General features: G+C 45.8%; 1 protein-coding gene across 2 annotated transcripts; it reads left to right on the forward strand.

Annotated features, from left to right (window-relative positions):
* Positions 1-203: 203 nt before the first annotated feature.
* neu4 (sialidase 4) lies at positions 204-21,592 on the forward strand. 2 transcript variants are annotated; one of them, XM_052106510.1, is made up of 4 exons: positions 204-245; positions 385-597; positions 696-951; positions 20,396-21,592. In XM_052106510.1, the coding sequence occupies exons 2-4, from the start codon at positions 397-399 to the stop codon at positions 21,235-21,237; spliced, it is 1,299 nt and encodes a 432-aa protein (XP_051962470.1). In that variant the 5' UTR covers positions 204-245; positions 385-396; the 3' UTR covers positions 21,238-21,592. The 2 variants fall into 2 exon arrangements, with proteins under 2 accessions (XP_051962470.1, XP_051962471.1); XM_052106511.1 differs by lacking the exon at positions 204-245 and having other exon boundaries at positions 348-597.
* The last annotated feature ends 456 nt before the right edge of the window (positions 21,593-22,048 follow it).

Consider the following 22,048-nt stretch of genomic DNA (forward strand, 5'->3'; position numbering starts at 1 on the left):
GTGAATCTTGGCTGGTAACATGTCTAAGCCTATTTGTCACCACATTCATAAGAATTATGCTTTTGCTGCTGACAAAATCAATTGTGAATAAAAAACCTTTCAAAGTTTAACAGGTTTTGTTTTTCAGCTGTCAGCCAAAAGCCTTTTGAAAACTGCTGACAGAGCTTTCTGTCGACACAATGATGCTGACATGGACTCATGAACAGACACTCTGATAATCGTTTCACACATTCTGCATACTTTCTGTAAGTGCAAACCGATTTTTATACCTCAGCTCAGACAGTTAGTTTTAGTTTGTTGTTGAAGTGTTTAAGACATGTTGCATTAACAGATGTGTGTCCATTGATTTATATATTCTATTATATTATATTTGATGTTTTTCAGTTTTGTGGCGTGATGGGCTCTCAGTATTTCCCAGCCCGCTCTGTGCTCTTCCAGAAACAATCGAGTGGAGTCACGTACCGTGTTCCTGCTCTGATCTATCTGCCTCGTTCCAGCCGTTTCCTGGCGTTCTGTGAGGAGAGACTGACGCCCGCAGACGCTCAAGCACATCTGCTGGTCATCCGCAAAGGAGCTTTTCACAAAAACTATGTGGAAGTAAGCATATGCCGAAATCCTCATACTTGTTCAAACACAGTACTTCAAGACAAAACCTCTTACTAAAATTGTATGTTGTGTTTTCCTCTCCTCCGCAGTGGAATGACATGCAGGTTCTGAGCACAGCGCGACTCCACGGCCATCGCTCAATGAACCCTTGCCCCGTTTATGATGAGTTTACTGGCACAATCTTCCTGTTCTTCATCGCTGTTTTGGGTCACACCTCCGAGTCTTACCAGCTAATAACAGGGAAGAATGTGACTCGTCTTTGTTTTGTGTCCAGCAGTGACCAGGGTGACACCTGGAGCTCCGTCACTGACCTCACTAAGACCATCATCGGAGACACTATTAAAGGTGACATCTGATAGATTATATTCATTTGTTCGGTTATTAAGGTGATGTGTGTCATTTTTTTCAATGTTACATTTTATTTAAAAAAAATACAAGGCATGCCAATAAATTAATCAAATTAATTACAAATAATTGCACATATATATATATATATATATATATATATATATATATATATATATATATATATATATATAAATATTTGCTCAGAAAGCCCCTCAAATAACAATAATTCAATATATAATGATACAATAATAATAAATAGTTATATCTAAATAATTCTAGTTCTAACATACACCTTCTGGTGCTACTTGGACACGTCATCAGTGATGAACCTGGGGTCAAAAGGTGTTTCGGGTCTTTAATCAACAGACACCCTCGCCCGGGCGACCCAGCCGGGGGTGATCAGTCCCCGGCCTGTGTCCAAGTGGCGTGCTACTCCACGGTTCCCCCCTCCTGATCCACAACCATCGTGAGGCTTTTTCGGCAGCCTCAGAGATGTTCTTTATGGCTCGCCTGCACACTTGTCATTTAACTCCAAGGAGTTTGAGTGTTCGGGGTAACGACTGTCCTGCAAAGCCCCGGCAACCGACCTCCACTGGCTCATTGCGTGTTTTCCAGCCGCCGCTCCTGCACTCCTCCACCAGCTCTGCATATTTGGCTCTCTTGTGCTCATTTGCCTCCTCCAATCTGTCTTCCCAGGGGACAGTAAGCTCCACTATGACCACCTGCCTGGTCGACTCCGATGTAATCACCACGTCTGGGCGGAGTGAAGTGGCCGTGATGTGAATTGGGAACTTGAGCTGCCTTCCAAGGTCCACTTGAAGGTGCCAGTCTCTTGCATTGGCCAGGAGCCCGCCTGGGGAGCGTGGCTGCTGATGTGCCTTCTCTCCAGCTCTGACAAAGGATATGGTTTGCTTGGAGGGCTGCTGACTCTTACTGCTCTGAATTGCTGTGGTGATAATATCTGCAAGAGCCCTGAGGACCTGGTCATGTCGCCAGCGATACCGCCCATCCCCCAAAGCCTTTGGACAGCAGCTGAGGATGTGCTCCAGTGTGCCACTCCTTTGGCACAGTTGGCATGTTGGTAAGTCTACCAGGCCCCAGCGGTGTAGGTTGGATGGGCTAGGTAGAAGATCGTACACCGAACGGATCTGGAACTTGATGCGCTGTGGTTCAGAGCTCCACAGCTCTGCCCAGGTGATCTTGCGCTGCTCGGCGTTCTCCCACCTAGTCCAGGCGCCTTGCTGTTTCATACCGACCATCTTGGTCATGCGGTCCTCCTTCACCTCTGCCCGCACCTCGTCCAGCACCAACTGACGCTTCTCCCTCCCTCTTGATTTGTCATAGCGTGGCTTAGGGAAACTGCCCAGGCCTGCACGTCCCACTGCCACGTTGCCAACCAAGACACCATGCCTCAGCCGAGCCTCCGCTCTGTCCACCGCTTCCTGTGCCTTCCACTTCCTTCCTGTCTTAACACAGATTCCAGCTGAGGAGACTTTGGCATCGGAGGAATCTCGGTACATGATGACCTCCCAGGCACGTGTGACCTTGAATTCCTCGGACAAGCTGCTGATGGGAAGTTGCAACTTGGTGGAATGGCCATAGAGGGTGATGTTACTCAGGGACCGTGGGAGTCCTAACCACCTCCTGAGGAACTGACTGATGGTTCTCTCCAGTGCTTCTACCGTTGTCATGGGTACCTCGTATATAAGAAGGGGCCAGAGAAGCCTTGGTAGGATTCCATGTTGGTACATCCAGGTTTTGTACTTTCCTGGAAGCCCCGACTTGTCGACTGCCGTGAGCCAGTTCATCATGTCGCTTCTGGTTTGTTGGAGCGCGGTTGTGTCCTTCAGGGCGCTGTCAAAGATCTTCCCCAAGCTCTTGACTGGTCTTTCTGTTACTGAAGGAATTTGTGTCCCCTCCAAGTTAAAGCAGAACCTATCAGCCACTTTGCCTTTCTTTAAAACCAGGGACCTGGACTTGGCTGGCTTAAAACTCATCCTTGCCCATAGAATGAGGCGTTGGAGCCCCTGAAGAAGCCATCTACACCCGGGAACTGAAGCTGCTGTCACAGTAAGGTCATCCATGAAGGCTCTTATGGGTGGCTGCTGAGTACCAGATCTAGACATGGGACCTCTACATTCCAGCTCTGCTGATTTGACGATCATGTTCATGGCTAGAGCAAAGAGTGGTACGGAGATTGTACAGCCGGTGATAATACCCTTCTCTAGCCGTTGCCAGGCAGATGTTACCGTTCCTGATGAAACTCTCAATCTGAAACTGTTGTAGTAGTCCAGAATAAGGTTGCGGATCGTCTCTGGCACATGATGTCTTGTCAGTGCTTCTTTGACCAGCTTGTGGGGAATAGACCCGTAAGCATTGGTAAGATCCAGCCAGAGTACGGCAAGGTCTCCTCTGTTCTCCTTTGCCTCCCGGATCAACTGGCTCACCACTCCTGTGTGCTCTAAGCATCCAGGTACTCCTGGGACTCCCCCCTTTTGCACTGAGGTGTCTATATACCCGTTCTTCAAGAGGAACTCCATTAGCCGTTGTGACACGATCTTGAAGAAGATTTTACCTTCGACAGAGCAGCGAGATTATGCGAAACTGCTCGATGGTACTTGCATTCTCTTCTTTGGGTATCCAGATCCCCTCTGCTGATCTCCATTGGGAAGCCACCTTCCCTCTCTGCCAGAACACCTTCAGGATTTTCCAGAGTCGTAAAAGGAGCCTTGGGCACTGTTTATAGACCTTGTAAGGTATTCCGCTGGAACCAGGAGTGGAGTTTGATCTTGCTGCCATTACCGCATCCTTCACTTCTTTCAAGGTGGGCCCGGAGATGTTGAACTGGGCCGCTGGTTCTGGAGGTTCGATGAGCTTCTCACAGGGGCCGAGGTCTTGCTCCCTAGCAGAGTCACTGAATGTGATACTGAGGTGGTGGTTCATTTCCTCTGCCGAGCACGTGAGGTTGCCGGTTTTCTTCTGTCCCAGGAGTCTCTTAGTGAAGCCAAAGGGATTTGAGATGAATGCCTTACGCTTGCGGGCTTGCTCCTTCCCCTTTTTTCTGTGCAACTCGGCCCGCCTGAGTGTGTTGAGCTTCTTCCTTACAATCTCTCTGAGCTCTGCCAGGGCCATTTTCTCCTCCTCCTTTGCTCCCTTGTACTGACGTTTCAGGGATCGTAGATCTTGTCTGAGCTGGCTGATCTTTACCTCTCGCCGGTTTGGTTGTGATGGAGTAGATGTACCACACTTTTCTGTAACACCAAACCGCTCTGCGCCTATACCCATTGTGAGGGTGCACATGGTACGGAGTTTCTGTTCAACATTCCCCTTGCATGTCGACTCCAAGATCTTATCGAGGTCCTCATCGAACTGGTGCCACTCCTTCTTGTTAGCGGCAGGCCGCTTCACCCGGTGCTGTTCTGGCTTTTTGCTTTGAGAAGAGGCTAGTGCAGCTTGGAGGTTCCGGGCACTGTGGTGTGACTCCGGGCCTGGCTCCTCCTCCGTCTGACCAGGTTTTGCAACTGATACTCCAGAAACTGAGGTACTGGCTACTGCCCCCGTGCGTTGCTGCATTCGTCCACCCTTAAGGCAGGCCATCTTTGTCTGATGGATCTTCAGACCTGTCGGGTTTTTGCAAACCTTGCCGCAGATACAAACTGTGCTCATTGTCGGTTGTCCGTTTGCTTGTGTCATAGCCTGAGAGTCTGTCCGATTGGGATTCTCATTCTCCCGCCCTCTCGGGAATCCCTGGGGGTATTTTTCAGAAGGGTTTTTCGTAGCTTGCTTGGGTGCTCCTTTACAGGAGCTGCAGTTCGGGCTGCTAACCCTTACTGCCCCGGTTGCCGTCTTTCCGCGCTGTCAGCTGTCACTCCAGCCATTGCCATACTATTCATGGGTGTCATCCGGTCTTTCCCGGAGGTCACTGGCTGAGCCAGCAGTGAAAGTTCTAACATACACCTTCTGGTGCTACTTGGACATGTCATCAGTGATGAACCCGGGGTCAAAAGGTGTTTCGGGTCTTTAATCAACAGACACCCTCGCCCGGGCGACCCAGCCGTGGGTGATCAGTCCCCGGCCTGTGTCCAAGTGGCGTGCTACTCCACGGTTCCCCCCTCCTGATCCACAACCATCGTGAGGCTTTTTCGGCAGCCTCAGAGATGTTCTTTATGGCTCGCCTGCACACTTGTCCTTTAACTCCAAGGAGTTTGAGTGTTCGGGGTAACGACTGTCCTGCAAAGCCCCGGCAACCGACCTCCACTGGCTCATTGCGTGTTTTCCAGCCGCCGCTCCTGCACTCCTCCACCAGCTCTGCATATTTGGCTCACTTGCGCTCATTTGCCTCCTCCAATCTGTCTTCCCAGGGGACACTAAGCTCCACTATGACCACCTGCCTGGTCGACTCCGATGTAATCACCACGTCTGGGCGGAGTGAAGTGGCCGTGATGTGATTCGGGAACTTGAGCTGCCTTCCAAGGTCCACTTGAAGGTGCCAGTCTCTTGCATTGGCCAGGAGCCAATGCAAGAGACTGTATGTATATTGTAAAAACAATAATATTCAGATAATTAAAATGCATTACATTATTGTGGCAGACGAGTTACTGGGGGCATTAATAAGGCAATATAAAAAGCGGCTTTAGAATACAATGTATTGTTTATTTGTATATTGTTGAACATAACTCAATCATTGGTCTACAGTCCACAGCAATCCATTCAGCATTTGGATTTGCCAATCAATCTGGGATTTATTATGATTTATTATTAAACATAGTTTAACCCTTTAAGCTTTGAAGGTGTTTTTAATTTTGGTTATGCCACTGAAACAGGACATTTTTAAAGGCTTATAACATGACAAAAATAATGTATTTGTATTTTGTCTTACTGTAATGACAGTTTTATAGTCAAAACAAGTGAAAAAATCTACCAGTGCTGAAGAAGTAATCCAAAGTATTTAAAATACGTTACTGACCTTGAGTAATCTAGTGGAATATGTTACAAATGACATTTTACAGCATGTGTTCTGTAATCTTTAGTGCATTTCAAAAGTAACTCTCACAACCCTGCATACACTTAGCTACTGACTATATGTTTGTCTGTGAGTACAACACATAGGCTGGTTGTATTTTACTCTTTGGGAGATTTCCAACAACATACGACACATTATTTGATCAGTTTGATGTTTTTACTGATTACATTAATATGTACAGTGCAAAATTATTAATAAATGATCAAAACGTAACACTTCTGATGTATCTGCAAATTTCAAAGCACTTGGTTATAATGTCTACATGCATTGGAAAGTAGAGCTTCTAAACTTTTAAACGATATCGGTTTTGTGTTGGCCAAGACTGTAATTTGTTAATATTTAGACAATTACATCTGACGGGCCCATCCAAGCTCAAAGGTTTAATACATAGAAAAACATGTCATGAGATCCCTAAATTCGGATTTGTGCTCCATCAAGCTGTGTTTTGAACGCCTGAATGCGTTCTCATGTTATGTTGTCTGCTGAAGGGTTGTTTTGCTCTCTGTACTGTTGTCTATAGAGCTGGAGTTTCGCTTACTGCCCCTTGGAGAATACAGGTGGTACTGCAAGCTTGAATTATTCAGGAATCTTCCTTATTACGGTCTGGGCACATGATTAATTGCATACATTTTTTTTACGAGTTAGTTTTAAATGATTAATCGCACTGAATTGACGCATTAAATCAACAGCCTTATTTAAAATACTTTCTCGAATCCCAGTTGATTACCCCATCAAATGTAACTCTGTGAGTCATTAAAACACTGCTCTGTTTGTTTGAGCATCCCAATCAGCCCGACAAAACAACATGAACTCAACCCAGTGGGCCTCAAGGTATGGGACGCACCCCCTGTGGATGGGATGTTGAGGACTGCCCTAGTTCTCCAATCTGGCTTCATTTCACTCTTTCAAATTTGACTAATCCTTTGGCCATGTAACTGCTAACGTAAATAAAAGATGTTGGGAAATGGGACGATTTTCAATGAATTAACACTTAAATCTCAGTCTGTTCTGGACATAACTCTTTTGTATGGCTTCCAAAGACTTGAATATAACAAAGTGACAAGTTATTTGGACAAATCTGAGGGTGCTTTTATGTGCCTTTGGAGCTTGACAGTCACAATCATGATAATCTCATCCCTCATTCTTATATTCCACAGATGAAAAAAGTCATACTGGTTTGGAACAAAAAAAAATGACAAAACTTTGATTTTTGGTCAGCTATTCCTTTGAAATTGCTCCTGCAAAGCAGTGTCATTTTTTGATTTAATATATTTTTGGATATTTTAAAAAGGATATTATTATAATTAATGATTTTTGTACACAGTAAGCATACATAAAATAACAGTACAGTGTAGACCTAGTGACAAAATGTTCAGATTCACATAATATTTTATTATTTAGCAAAACTAAAGGAAAGCTTGCAGTTTTCATTGTATTTAAAAAATATATATTTTCGTAATTCATCAGATAGAGTGTCATTAAGCTGAAAGGAAATGCAGTCTCAGACTATTGAGATGGAGGGTGCAAATATTTTTCTAGTTTCAAAGGGGGTATGACCAAAAATAATTAAAAAAAATAAAAATAAACCAATGGCGTGAGTTTGGGGCGGGACTATCTGTTTGTCTTAACAATGGAGATCTGAGGGTCTGAGTGTTTGGTAAACATCTTTATTTTAAATATCCTTTGGTGGCACTAGTAGTGCAAAAATTAAACACTTCACCTTTAACTTTAAAACACTTTTTTATCGTTTTGCTTGATCATTGTGAAAATGCCACAGCATTTAAAATCATTTTGAAAACAATGGGCCTCACTCACTAATTATTGCTTGGATTGTGTCTACTTATTCGCTAAGCAAATGTTTTCATGAAAAATTCTTTACACTAGGGATGTATCAGAATTGGGTCCAATACCATGCTCATTTACTTGTACTCGTGATCATAAAAATGCTCCAGAAGTCCGATATCATCTGACATACGAATGTTATTCAGTAAACATTCAGCATACAAATTAAAATTATATTATGTCCTAGTGAGATTATTTAACCGCAAAACCTGCAATATAATGAGATAAATATATAGTTTGCATGTGCTGCGCACTTCAAATGTGAGTTTTTGTGAATGTGTGGAGAAGATGTTGTGCCGATGCCAGCTGCACTGCACGTACCTTTTAATGCTCCTCCTTGGCTCATACTGGGAGAACACCATCATGATCATCGAGCGCACTTTTTGTAGCAGATGACAGCGGACAGAGTGCTAATTCATTTTGTAGCATGAGGCACATACTGAGAACATACTTATTTAACAAAATAGCAGCCTTTTGCAGTTTAATAATCACTTTCAAGTAGCGATTGGCTTTTCAAGACTGAAAAGCTACCATCATCACAAAGAAACTATTTAAAATAAAAGCTCAGTCAAAATAAAAGATCAATTTTAATAAAAAAAAAGGTATGACAGAAATGTATCACTATTGTAATGTTATGTAATATTCACTGCATTACTGCTACTAATAATAACAGATCAATTATGTAATTGTATTATATTTCATATCTGTGATACCAATATCTCATATCTGTGATGCAGTATTTTATTTGAGAAAAATAACTCCAAGGTTGTTTTTTGGATTGTGCTGTGATATTATGTATAAAAGCACATCATTTGATAAGTAAATAATACAATATCATGTTGAGAATTAATAATGCTTTCATTTGATGAAAGTTTTAATATATTAATTTACTTAAATACCATTTTTATGATAAAATTGAAATAATCAGTTGACATGGCATTCAGAAAACAAAAACAAAAAGTAGGAATCGGATTCGGTATTCGTACTAAAAAAAAAATGGTATCGGGACATCCCTAGTTTTCACTAATTTGCATACAACATGGCCAAACAATTTCCATACAAGGACTTTCAGCACCACTACACTGTACAACAGAGGTGGATAGTAGTGCACTACATTTTCTCAGTTACATTTACAAAAACAACAACAACTAGAGTAGGTTTAAAAGTGGATACTTTTGACTCTCACTCAAGTAAGTTTTGATTAAATTTTTTTAACTTTTACTTTGTTACAATGGGCGCCGTTCCTGTTGTTATATTACTGGTTTAATTTTAATTAACACTTAATTTATTGAGAGATTATTGAATGGGATTTTCGCGACAGCGGATGTTCACACAGCTGTGCACGCTGTCACAGACTGTCATTCAAACCGAGTCCATCACTGCTGCAGCATCATGCTCTTCTAACAAAGTGAAACATTTTCTTCACTCCGCACAGTAAAAAAAAAAGAATAGTTTCATCATGCAATGCTTTCATCATTGAACCTAACACCAAGTCAAGTTGATATTTCAAGATTAAAATAACAGCTCCAACTTAAAGCATCACACTGAGGTGAGTTGTGAATCTAATGATAATGTGGGCTTTACTGTGTCACAGTGATGGTCATTTTCAGGGTGATTCTGTAAATATGGGTTCTTATGACATCAGTTTTTAAGTGTACATTTTTAAATCAGTGCAGGAATATATCAGTGCACTTTGTCCCACGTCCCGCATGTCATGAGCAGTATTTTCGCATTTCCCCCATACCCTCGTGGGGGTACTGGAAACAATCGCAGCTACTTCTGGCTGATTAAGGCAGGAAAACATCCTTAACATGTGGATAAATTGTATATGTAAAAACTGTATAAATCGATGTTAACATCCAAGTTAAGTGTAAATGCCTTTTGCTCTGCAATTTGTGTGATTGACAACTGGAGCGCAAACAGACAGCATTTCTGCATGTGCACAGCGAGGTGCGCACGTGAGATATCGTATGGCGAAAGTACTGTTCTGCGACCAGGGTTGGTGCCCTATGCACGCTGCGAACTCTGTGTTTAGGGAGCGGCAGTACTGCAGTACAGAACTAATTATCTAAATTCTTTTGACACTGAAAACTGTAAGAATCCATGCAGGACTTTAAAAGCTATGAAATAGCAAAGTAGGCATTAATAAAGCATGATCTTGCTTTGGTTAATATTTCAGCATTTTATATAATGTCTCTTGTGGGCATGTTTTCACTGTAATAATTACTAGAAAGGTTTCCAAACCTCTCTTCTTATGGACAAATTCATCCAGATCTGACAAGAACCTTTAAAGGGATAGTTCACCCAAAAATAAAAATGATCTTATCATTTATTCACCCTGATGCCATTACAGATGTGTATGACTATCTTACATCTGCTAAACTGAAATTAAGATTTTTAGAAGAATTTCTCAGCTTTTTTGGTCCATACAATTAAAGTGAATTGGTGCCAACATTTTAAGCTAAAAAATAAATCCCATAACTCAGCATAATAGTAATCCATAAGATTAAATAAATATCTTCAGAAGCGATTCTGACAACAGACACACATATAAACAGACACTCGATGACATATAAAGACATAAAAATGTACCAACAAAATAGCAGCCGCTTGCAGCCGCCTTCCTACTGCCTTCGTTCCGTGGCCGGCCCGCTGGCCATCCGCCGTTCCATCGAAGGCGGACCTTCCGCGGGGCGTCGGAGGCAAACGCTATTTTCGAGCGATCTGCTGCTGCTTATTGTATATATATATATATATATATATATATATATATATATATATATATATATATAATTTTTTTAATATTTATAGCATGCAGTTTATCAAGAATAATGATTGATCAAACCAGACAAATTTCCATTTGCCATTTTAATTCCACATTTCAAAGTACAGTAACTGTCATTGAAACAAGATGTCAGATCACTGAAATATAAATAACAGAAAAATACAAACACACACACACACACACACACACAGGTTTCCAATTCAATTTTGGTAAAAAAAATAATAAAAAAAAACACTATTGTAACACTTACAATAATTGTTAATAATAGAGGTAAGCTCTGGGATGAAAAGAATTACCAGCAAACATAAGCAATGAGGATATTTGGTACCAAAGAAAGTGCAGGATACCAAATAAATTGAGGTATAACATCATTTCCCCTTCTGTCGCTCTCTCCACATTGTGTCAGAGAAGCGACACTAGGGGTCTCTCTTGAGCGCCGATATTCACCTCTGGACTATGAAAAAAGGCCAATGAGAGTTGGCAACCAGTATTTGCATGTCCCGCCCCCGGACATACGGGTATTTAAGCGGCGCAAATACGGGAGTTAATTCAGAAAATTTCTTCGGAGCCGATGGTCGTGCATGCAGTTACACACCAAGTTCCTGTTTAATCCTCTGACGCTCTGCATGCTGTTGGATCTGACGGCGCACAACAGCGGCTTTCTCATTCGTGCACGGCTGTGCATTCTTGCCCCTAGGCGCTTCGACAGCGCAGACAACTCGAAAGAGTTATTCTAAAAGAGTGAATTTCGCTCTAAAAGAGCAAAGCGGCGTTGAACGTCCTACTCAGGACGCGTCTTTTTAAAGACGATTTTCCGCCTCTGTGTAGTTTCTGGATGCGTTGATTCTCCCCACCTCTGACGGCCATAAAAACTGCCTTGCATTCCTGGGTTGCGATCACACGCAGGCAGCGTTTTTATGAATGGTCTATGTTTTCAGTACGAGAACATAGCCATGACAGCATTGCGGTCGTAGGCGTTTTCTTGTAGTGAGAAAACCGCGCCTCGCCTCCTGATTGAGGCAGGCGCCGCGGGCGATGAAAACGATCTGGGGACAGTGACGGGCTCCGTTTCGCCGGGTGAACCCCCTCGAAACCCCCCACCTCCCCGGCACGCTTGCTTGTTTCCGTCCGAGTTTGGGATGAGCATGCTCTCCAATGGGTTATGTTTTCAGAGTGAGAACATAACCGCGGCAGTGTTGCGATCTCTGCTTTCTCTTGTAGTGAGAGAGAGCCAGTTCAGCCGCCCCCCACGCCTCGCCTCCTTCCTACGGGATTGAGGCAGACGCCGCGGGCGATGGAGAACGATCTGGGGAGAATAACGGGACGCTTTCGCCAGGTAAATCCCCTCGAAAACCTCCCGCCTCCCCGGCACGCTTGCCTGCTTCCCCCGAGCTCGGGATTAGTGCGGTCCGCTAACAGCCTACCGCCGGTCCTCGAAGCTCCCGGCATTGGATGATGACGTCACCGCTGCATCGGAGAGCGTAACAGCGGCGCCGAATCGCGGATAACTTCGCCTGGGCCGCCACCTTCGGGTCTCCGCCCAGTCTGAGCCTGACGCAAGAAGGTCCGCTATGCTTCCCCGGGCTTAATTGGTTCCGCGGGCATGTGCGCCGCTCACAGCCGCGCCCCCCCCCGGATTCCTTCCCGGATGTGCATGACGAGCTGAGCAAGCCCAGCTTCCACGCTCCTCCGCTCTCGCTACCCTCGGTGGTAGAACGGTCCCAGACCGCTCCCCCCTGCATGCCATGGCCCCCTTCTGCAAGTCCACCGGGCCAGGGCACTTCATATCTGCACTTGGGTAGTCCTGTTCTTGACGTGCTGCAGGAACTGCACTCAAACAGGTGATGGCCACTCCGTGGTCCAGAAACGCAACGATGGACAGGCAGTACGGGAGGCAGACAAAGCACGCTTTCTCGAACGCCCCCGTCTCCCAGCTCCGTCCATTCGGCGACACCACTTGACGACTTCACCCAGCAGTCCTCAGTGGTGAAGAAACAGACCAAGGCTATTTTCAAGCAAAAAAAGCATCCTGCCCTGCCGCAAACCTGCGCCAGGGGCCATGCCCTGTCTGCTGCGCCGAGGGCGTCCTCCTGCGGCTTTCGAGAAAGAAAGAAAGTGGTGCTCCGCCTCAACTAACAAGTGAGTGGGCCCAGCTCTCAGCCCCAGCGTTGAGCTCCCCGCAGAAGTTGGACGCCCATCGTCTCACGGACCCCCTTGAGGACCCAGAAGGCTCCCAGGCGCTCCTGAGATGACAGACCCAGAGACCGAGACGTTAGCTCCGGAGCTGGTAAGACCACTCCGTTCCCCGGTGGAGGGCCGGAAGGAGAATTTTTTGTTAAATTATTTACACTCTATAGAGCTATTTCCTTGTTGTCTCTGGGGTCACCTGGCCCGCAAATGCCGTTCTCACGGCACTCTGCTTTCAGGCCTCAACAGTCCCGGCTCCATGGACGCGGTGTCCCCGCCTCCAGCCCCACGACTGTTCCCCGGCCGGCCGGTTCAGACGAGTCCAGAGGATGCCAACATCAGACCTCCTCCTCAGTCACGAACCCGCCTGCGCGGAGCAAGGTAAGTGCTTTGAGTTTATTCTCAGCACCAGAGCCTCGGGACGCCACGTTGCCTCCCGACGCCGCGTTACCTGTTCCGCACCGCTGCGAAGCCCCGCCGGGTACGTCCAAAAAACCCGTCCCCTTGGTGCCCCTAGCACGGAGTTTAGAGGCGTGGCTTTCACTGCCCAACCCGTCACGCTGGCTGCACCAGACCATTCGACTCGGTTACACAATTCAGTTTGCCAGGTCTCCGCCCCCCTTCGTGGGCGTACATTTTTCCGCAGTACACGGCCAACATGCCCACTCCCTGCGCGAAGAAATCGCCTCCCTTCTATTAAAGGACGCGATAGAGCCTGTCCCTCCAACCGAAACGAAGAAGGGTTTCTACAGCCCTTACTTTGTTGTACCCAAGAAAGGCGGCGGCTTACGACCGATCTTGGACCTGCGAGTTTTCAATCGGACCTTGTCCAAACTCCCGTTCAAAATGCTCACCCAGAAACAAATTCTATCTGGCGTCCGGCATCTAGATTGGTTCGCAGCGGTAGACCTGAAGGACGCGTACTTCCACATCTCAATTCGCCCTCGACATCGGCCCTTCCTAAGGTTTGCGTTCGACGGCCAGGCGTATCAGTACAAAGTCCTCCCCTTCGGCCTGTCTCTGTCCCCTCGCATCTTCACGAAAGTCGCAGAGGCAGCTCTTGCCCCGCTCCGAGAAGCCGGCATACGCATACTCAATTACCTCGACGACTGGCTCATACTGGCCCACTCCCGAGAGTTACTATGCACACACAGAGACCAGGTGCTCAGCCACCTCAGCCGTTTGGGGTTTCAGGTCAACTGGGAAAAGAGCAAGCTCCCCCCGGTCCAGAGCATCTCTTTTCTCGGTCTGGAGTGAGACTCAGTCCCAATGACAGCACGTCTCTCCAACGAGCGTGCTCAGTCAGTGCTGAAATGCCTCGCTTCCTTCAAGCCAGGCGCAATGGTCCCGCTAAAACGTTTCCAACAGCTCCTGGGGCATATGGCATCCTCCACGGTGGCCGCGCCGCTGGGGTTGATGCATATGAGACCACTTCAGCACTGGCTCCGGACTCGAGTCCCCGAGACGAGCATGGCGCCGCGGCACGCACAACATAAAAGTTACCTCTGCCTGCCGCCAAACCTTCAAAACCTGGACAGACCTCTGCTTCCTAAGGGCAGGATTACCCTTGCAGCAGGTGTCCCGACGCGTTCTGGTCACAACCGACGCCTCCAAATTGGGTTGGGGCGCTGTATGCAACACTGGCACATCAACTGCCTAGAGCTGCTGGCTGTTTTTCTGGCCCTGCAGAAGTTTCTCCCGTTAATTCGGAACAAACACGTCCTAGTCAGGACAGACAGCATCACGGTCGTAGCCTACATAAACCGCCAAGGCGGAGTACGCTCCCTCCACATGTCACAGCTCGCCTGTCGTCTCCTCCTTTGGAGTCAGCAGTGACTGGAGTCACTGCGCGCCACTCACATCCCCGGCAACCTCAATGTGATAGCGGACGCGCTGTCAAGACAAAGCCTTCCTGGCGGAGAGTGAAGGCTCCACCCCCAGTCAGTCCAGCTGATTTGGGACTGGTTCGGCAAGGCTCAGGTAGACCTGTTTGCCTCCCAAGAAACCTCCCACTGCCCGCTCTGGTATGCCCGGACAGAGGCTCCCCTCGGGGCAGATGCGTTGGCACACGGGATGCGGAAGATCTAGCCGGCCTACCACCGACCGTCATAGATACAATCAATCAAGCCAGAGCCCCCTCTACCAGGCATCGCTACGCTCTAAAGTGGCGTCTGTTCACGGACTGGTGTTCTTCCCGAGCCGAAGACCCACAGAAGTGCGCAGTTAGGTCAGTGCTCGTGTTTCTTCAGGAGAGGCTGGAGAGGAGGCTGTCCCCCTCCACCCTCAAGGTGTATGTCACCGCTATCGCGGCCCACCACGACACGATAGATGGCAAGTCTCTTGGTAAGCACGACTTAATCGTCAGGTTCCTAAAAGGTGCCCGGAGGATAACTCCCTCCCGGCCTAACCTGTTCCCCTCCTGGATCTCTCGGTCGTCCTTACGGGACTCCAGAGACCCCCCTTCGAGCCGCTTGACTCAGCTGGCCTCAGGGCCTCTGAGTCTCTCTCAAGACTGCCCTGCTGATCGCGCTCGCTTCCATTAAGAGGGTCGGGGACCTGCATGCGTTCTCTGTTAGCGACGCTTGCCTGGAGTTCGGTCCGGCAGATACTCTCGTGATCCTAAGACTGCGACCGGGCTATGTGCCCAAGGTTCCTACCCCCCCTTCAGGGATCAGGTGGTGAACCTGCAAGCGCTGCCCCGGGAGGAGGCAGACCCAGCCCTTTCACTGCTGTGTCCAGTACGTGCTTTATGTATTTATCTGGACCGCACACAGAGCACCAGACGCTCTGAGCGGCTCTTCGTCTGCTTTGGGGGACAGCAGAAAGGGAAAGCTGTCTCCAAGCAGAGACTCGCCCACTGGGTTGTCGACGCCATTTCCCTGGCTTATCACACCCAGGCCGTGCCCCCCTTGCGGGTCCGAGCTCACTCCACCAGGAGTGTTGCGTCCTCATGGGCACTGGCTAGGGGCACTGCCCTAGCAGACATTTGTAGAGCAGCGGGCTGGGCAACACCTAACACTTTTGTGAGATTCTACAATCTCCGACTTGAGTCAGTATCGTCCCGTGTTTTCTCAGGTACCGAGCCCGTAGAACTCGGTGGCACGCCCACGATCTGACCGGGTGAATCGCTTGCACCTAGCACCCTTCCCCCTAACCAGGGGAAACAGTGCGCCTTCATTCCCAGGAGATCTCAGGTTTGGGACACTGGTCGATTCCTCCCTAGCCCTCGTGGGTCACAATTCAGCGGAGGAACTCGCTGACCCAAGCCACTGCGGGTACCGCAAGCTACCCTGTACTGGTATAGGCGCTCCACAGGTAAGGCCTCCTTCAGACTCCCCCTGTGTGTAACACCACGGTTCTGTCCCCTCTGGCGAGCTGACTCCCGTGTTTCCCTTAGGCAGTCATGGCTGCCTCAGCTGCCGTGCTGTATGTTCCCCCCTCTATGAGGCTGGATCCACCACCGCACCGACTTTTCCACATAGGCCCTAAGCAGGCCTCTGATGGTTTTGCCACTTAAACTTGCCTCCCCTCTCGGGTAGGCGTGGCCTCCGCAGGGTCTTCTCCGCCCTGAATAAGGGCTAAGACCCCCTTCCCTCAATGCGTGTAAGGGCCCCGGCCTTAGTTGCTCTATGCAAGAAACATAGAGAGAAAAGAGGCCCGGCCAGGCTTGGCCCGTTCCCAGGTTGGCGGCCAGCACCTTGTTCCCCTCCAGGGTAACGATAAGGAATCCTGATGGCTTAAATGGGGCATTCGGGAAGGGTACGTGCAGCCTGATACAGTTGGTCTTCCTGCACGTAAGAATACCTGCTCGCTCCTGTATCAGCAGTTCACGTACACGGCTCAGCGCATGGCACTTTTATAAGTGGACCCCTAGTGTCGCTTCTCTGACACAACGTGGAGAGAGCGACAGAAGGGGAACGTCTAGGTTACGTATGTAACCTCCGTTCCCCGATGGAGGGAACGAGACATTGTGTCTTCCCTGCCACGTCGCTGAGCCGAGCCACTGTTGTGGCCGGACCATTTCCGGCTCCTCAGAAAAATCCTGAATGAACTCCCGTATTTGCGGCGCTTAAATACCCGTATGTCCGGGGGCGGGACATGCAAATACTGGTTGCCAACTCTCATTGGCCTTTTTTCATAGTCCAGAGGTGAATATCGGCGCTCAAGAGAGACCCCTAGTGTCACTTCTCTGACACAACGTCTCGTTCCTCCATCGGGGAACGGAGGTTACATACGTAACCTAGACGTTTTAGTGGCCTTTTGTATGAGCGACCTCAGGAAATCAAGTTTTATACTTCTCTTTTATGGACAATCTTATGGACTATTGACTTTTTAGTTTGTTTGAAATTTACACAACACTTCACATCTGACTGGATTACCTCAACTGAAATTAACACCGCTGCACTAACCGATGGTCTTTGCCAAGACTGCTTGATTCTCTGTACATCGTCGATGTCCAGTGGGGCTGGAGCACGTGGACTTTGAATTTGGGTCATGTTGGTCGATTTATTGAGGTTGTTCTGCCTTTTGTTGTCCATCTTGGCCTGTTGGAGATTTGCTGTTGCCCCTCGCCAGTTTCAGCGGAGAGCTCCCTGCTTGTTTGCAAGTTCATGCAATCATCAATGGTTTTATTATACTCATGTCTGGATTTACGGCATTTGAATTTCTCGGCCCACCTGTCAGATGGAGTTTATAACTGTTGTGCTGCTCTTGGAATTGCACGTTGCCCCCATTATGTCCATCGAGGGTCATGCCAACACCCCTGCAGATTACCAGCTGATTCCCCTGACAGCCACCACATAACGGCCATCTGGTCTTCACTTCGTCACCCTCCGACCGGTGAAAGTAATGTGAAGCAGGGTGGCAATTTTGATAATCTCAGTTTGCTGAAATGCAAATCTTTTATTTCACCGCAAAACACAGATGTCACCACTATTAAGATGGCCCTTATTAATGCACATTCAATATCGATCATATTCATATCATGATTATTTGACTTTTTACTGAGATCTGGCTGAATCATGGCAAACAAATGGCCCTGGGGGATCTAACACCGACAGGCTGAGACTTTTTAAACTCTCCGCAGACTTCAGGACGAGGAGGTGGTGTTGCCACTGTTTTTAGAAACACTTTTAAATGCAGAATGCTGCCTATGGACATGTATTCCAGTTTTGACGTCCAACAGTTCATCCAATAGTTTTCGGAATTTCTCTGATTCTTGGGGATTTTAATATTAATTTATGCTGTTCATTAAAACCTCTGGTAAACAAATGTATCTCATCTTTAAATTGTGTCACTGGTCCTACTCATAAAATGGGTCATGCATTAGAACTTGTTTTGTTTTATGGTCTTTCTGTATCTAATTTAGATGAGGTCTTCCATATTGGCATTTCTGACCATCATTCAATAATGTTTTAATCTGTCTCTACATGTCCTCTGCCTACTTTTTCTCAGCCCTAACGTCACTCCTGGTCCATTTACTCGTCTACTGCCAATCTTTTTTTAGGATTTTATCTAATTCATTTCACAGATGATGTCTTAGCTGGACTTGACACTGAATCATTGGCTGAAGCTTTTAATAAATCTTGTACTTTTACACTTGATAATGTCACTCTGCTCAAGCCAAGGATAATTAAGGGTGTTTCACAGACTTGGCTAAATGACGTCACCTGTGCTCGCAGACAAGAGTGCAGAAAAGCAGAGTGCAAGTGGAAAAGAGACAAGATTCAGGTCTCTTATGAAATTTTAAAGGTGCGTTAACTAACTATCAGACCAGACCCCCCTCCCCCATGCTTCCTCTGAGCTCTATTTTTCATAAATTCAGCATATCTTATCACTGTTATGCTGATGATTCCCAATTTTATTTCCCAGTTAGTGTAGACAAGAATTGTTCATCTGAAAATGCCCTAAATTGCTTCAAAGATATTAAATATTGGCTGGCAAACAATTTGTTACAATTAAATGAAAGCAAAACCGAAGTTCTGATTTTAGGTTCTTTTCCATAAAGACTTGGAAATTGTGATCCACTCACTTATTTAATCAAGATTAGAGTATTGCAACTCATTGTACATTGGTTTGCCCCAAACTGCGTTATCCCACCTACAGTTAGTTCAAAACGTGGCAGCTAGGCTTTTAACAGGGTCAACAAAAAGGGATCATATTTCCCAGGTTTTAGCATCTCTACACTCTATACTCTTACTCCCCCACCAGAGCGCTCCGGTCTTCTGATCTACTTTTATTGAGGGTTCCTCATTGCCACTATAGATCTAAGGGTAACCATGCCTTTTCAGTGAAAGGTCCTAATCTATGGAATAATCTCCCTTTCCATGTAAGGTCAGCTTCATCATTAACCATTTTTAAATCTTCTTTAAAAAAAAATTTATTCTGTAGCTTTTGAACAGATCATTAAATAGTTTGAAATAGATAAATACATAATGTTGTATTTAAATGTTTTATATTTAACTTTAAATAAATCTCTTTTTATATCAGAATCAGAATAAGCTTTATTGCCAAGTATGCTAACACATACAAGGAATTTGTCTTGGTGACAGGAGCTTCCAGTGTACAACAATACAACAACAATACAACAACAGCAGCATCACATAGATAATTAAAAACAAAAAACAAAAAAAGAATAATAAAAATAAATAATTATACATATATGTACATACACTCACCTTCATACATACCCACATACACACACGTAGTGCAAATCTAAAACAAATCCGTTATATAAGTACAAAAATACAGTATATTGTACAGTGCAATGTAAGTAATTGCAGAAGTGGATATGTTGGATAATATAAATAGACTTAACTGTGTATTGAACATAATTATTGCTCAATTATTGCTGAAATATCACTGTCATTTTGTTTGTTTGATCTGTAAAGCACTTTGGGTTAACTTCTTTTGTGATTAAATGTGCTCTAAAAATAAAGGTTGTCTTGACAGTAGTTCTTCTCTGGGATCGGATGGGTTAGCCTTCGTTCCCCACACATATCAATGAGCCTTGGGCACCCATGACCCTGTTGCCGGTTCATCATTTGTCCTTCCTTGAACCACTTTTGGTAGGTACTAACCACTGCATACTGGGAACAGCCCACAATACCTGCCGTTTTGGAGATTCTCTGATCCAGTCGTCATCACAATTTGGCACTTGTCAAAGCTCAGACCTTTACACTTGCCCATTTTTCCTCCTTCCAACACATGAAATTCAAGAACTGATTGTTCACTTGCTGCCTAATATATCCCACCCCTTGACAGGTGCCATTGTAACGAAATAATAAATGTTATTCACTTCACTTGTCAATGGTTTTAATGTTGTGGCTGATTGGTGTATATATTATAGGTTGTATAATTTCATTTATTTTGTGTTCATTCCATGTTTGCAAGGGACACCACGAGTATGTGATTTTTGGCATATGTGTGGTTTCAGTTGGTCCTGAATGTTTTCATAAATTTAGAATAATTGTTAGTGTAAACTTATTAATAAATCATATTTTCTTTGTAATAAACTTGTATATGCAGATTTCAAGCACAAATAAGTGCATACATATGGTTGGGGAATGAGACTCACTGTGTATTCATTTTTTTTTTTCTGCCAGAGTGGGCCACTTTTGCTGTGGGTCCCGGTCATGGAACACAGTTAAAATCTGGACGTTTAATCATTCCTGCCTATGCCTATCACATTGACTGCAGACATTGCTTTGGCAAGAAATGCAAGACTTCGTCGCATTTATTTTGCTTTTATAGTGACACACATGGAAACGTGTGGCATTTTGGGGAGGCGTTGGTGGCGCCAGAGAGCGTGGAGTGTCAGATGGTGTCAGTAGATGAGGAAGATGGACTGAACATTCTGTACTGCAACGCTCGGAGTACATCCGGCTGCCGCGTGCAGGCTGTAAGCTTTAACAATGGAGCAGATTTTCATGATGGTCAGCTGGTGCAGAAACTTGTGGAGCCGAGAAATGGGTGTCACGGCAGCGTGATCGGATTTCCAGCTCCGCTCTACCAGCTTGTACAATCACAATACTCTCTGAGACAGACCATCTACAGAACCATTGCAGCTCTGATATCTCCACAAAATTTCCTTCCTCCTACGTGGGTGGTATATACACACCCGACCTGGTTGAATGGCCGTCGTGACCTGGGCGTGTACCTCAGTCTTCTGCCACGGGACCCAGACAGTTGGTCAGGCCCTTGGGTGATATACGACGGCCCCAGTGCCTACTCTGACCTGGCATATATTGAGGTGATGTCTGCTGATGCCCTGCCGCTCACTTTGTTTGCCTGCCTGTTTGAGAATGGCACAAGGACGGCTTACGATGAGATTTCCTTCTGCATCTTTACACTGTATGAGCTGATAAACCACCTTCCCCTAAACAACTATAGAGACACAGAGCTGAAGAAGAGGAGAAGAGTGTGGCAGCGCTGCTGTGTCTGCTGACTGTATGCACAACCTTGAAAGTATATTTTCACTTGAGCATTCATCATGTAATTCTTATGTTGTACATGTACATTGACTATGGGATTCATTTTCCAATATAACAGTTAGGCCCAGTCCTTGAATCTGATTGGATGAGAGGCATTCTAAGAGTGCTGATAAAGGAGTCATAACAGCACTGGGCCCTTCACTGTTTGCATTGCTCAGGTTGGGTTTGTGGCATTCCAAACTAAAATCTAAGATCAAAGCAGAGAGCTAGATGAGGGGGATTTTCTTTTATCCCTATTTGAAAAAGATTTAAGCCAACAGATGGTTCCCAAAAATGTCTTTTATGTGTTATGAGCGAATTGAGCTGATGAGAGAGTCTTTGTTTTATCCTTCCTTATATATTTACTTGTCTGTTGAACTGTTGCAAATAAATAATGATCATAAAAAGCTGATTTTGTGGATTTTTAAAATTCTTTCTCTTAAGTGCACTTTAAATTGGAGCAAGAGATAAAGGGACAGTGTCACTGCTCACATCTGTTTGGTTCAGAATCTGTATGAGATCTCTGATCTGGAATGTAAACTGCCCTGGAGCAGGTTTAGCGTATGTTAATATGGAGATGAACATGGATTAAAAACTAGGGATGCACCAATACCAATATTTGTATCAGAATCGTGTTCGATACTGCAGCCGATAATTAAATTTTTATACAGTCAGTCATAATTTATTTATTTATTTAGTAGCCTTTTGCGGTTTAATTACTGTGATTCACATAGCAACCGGCTTTTCCGGATTGGCAATCTGCCTTCATTACGTCCAAGCTCCTTG

This window comes from Xyrauchen texanus, chromosome 36, assembly GCF_025860055.1.
Source record: "Xyrauchen texanus isolate HMW12.3.18 chromosome 36, RBS_HiC_50CHRs, whole genome shotgun sequence".
NCBI lineage: Eukaryota > Metazoa > Chordata > Actinopteri > Cypriniformes > Catostomidae > Xyrauchen > Xyrauchen texanus.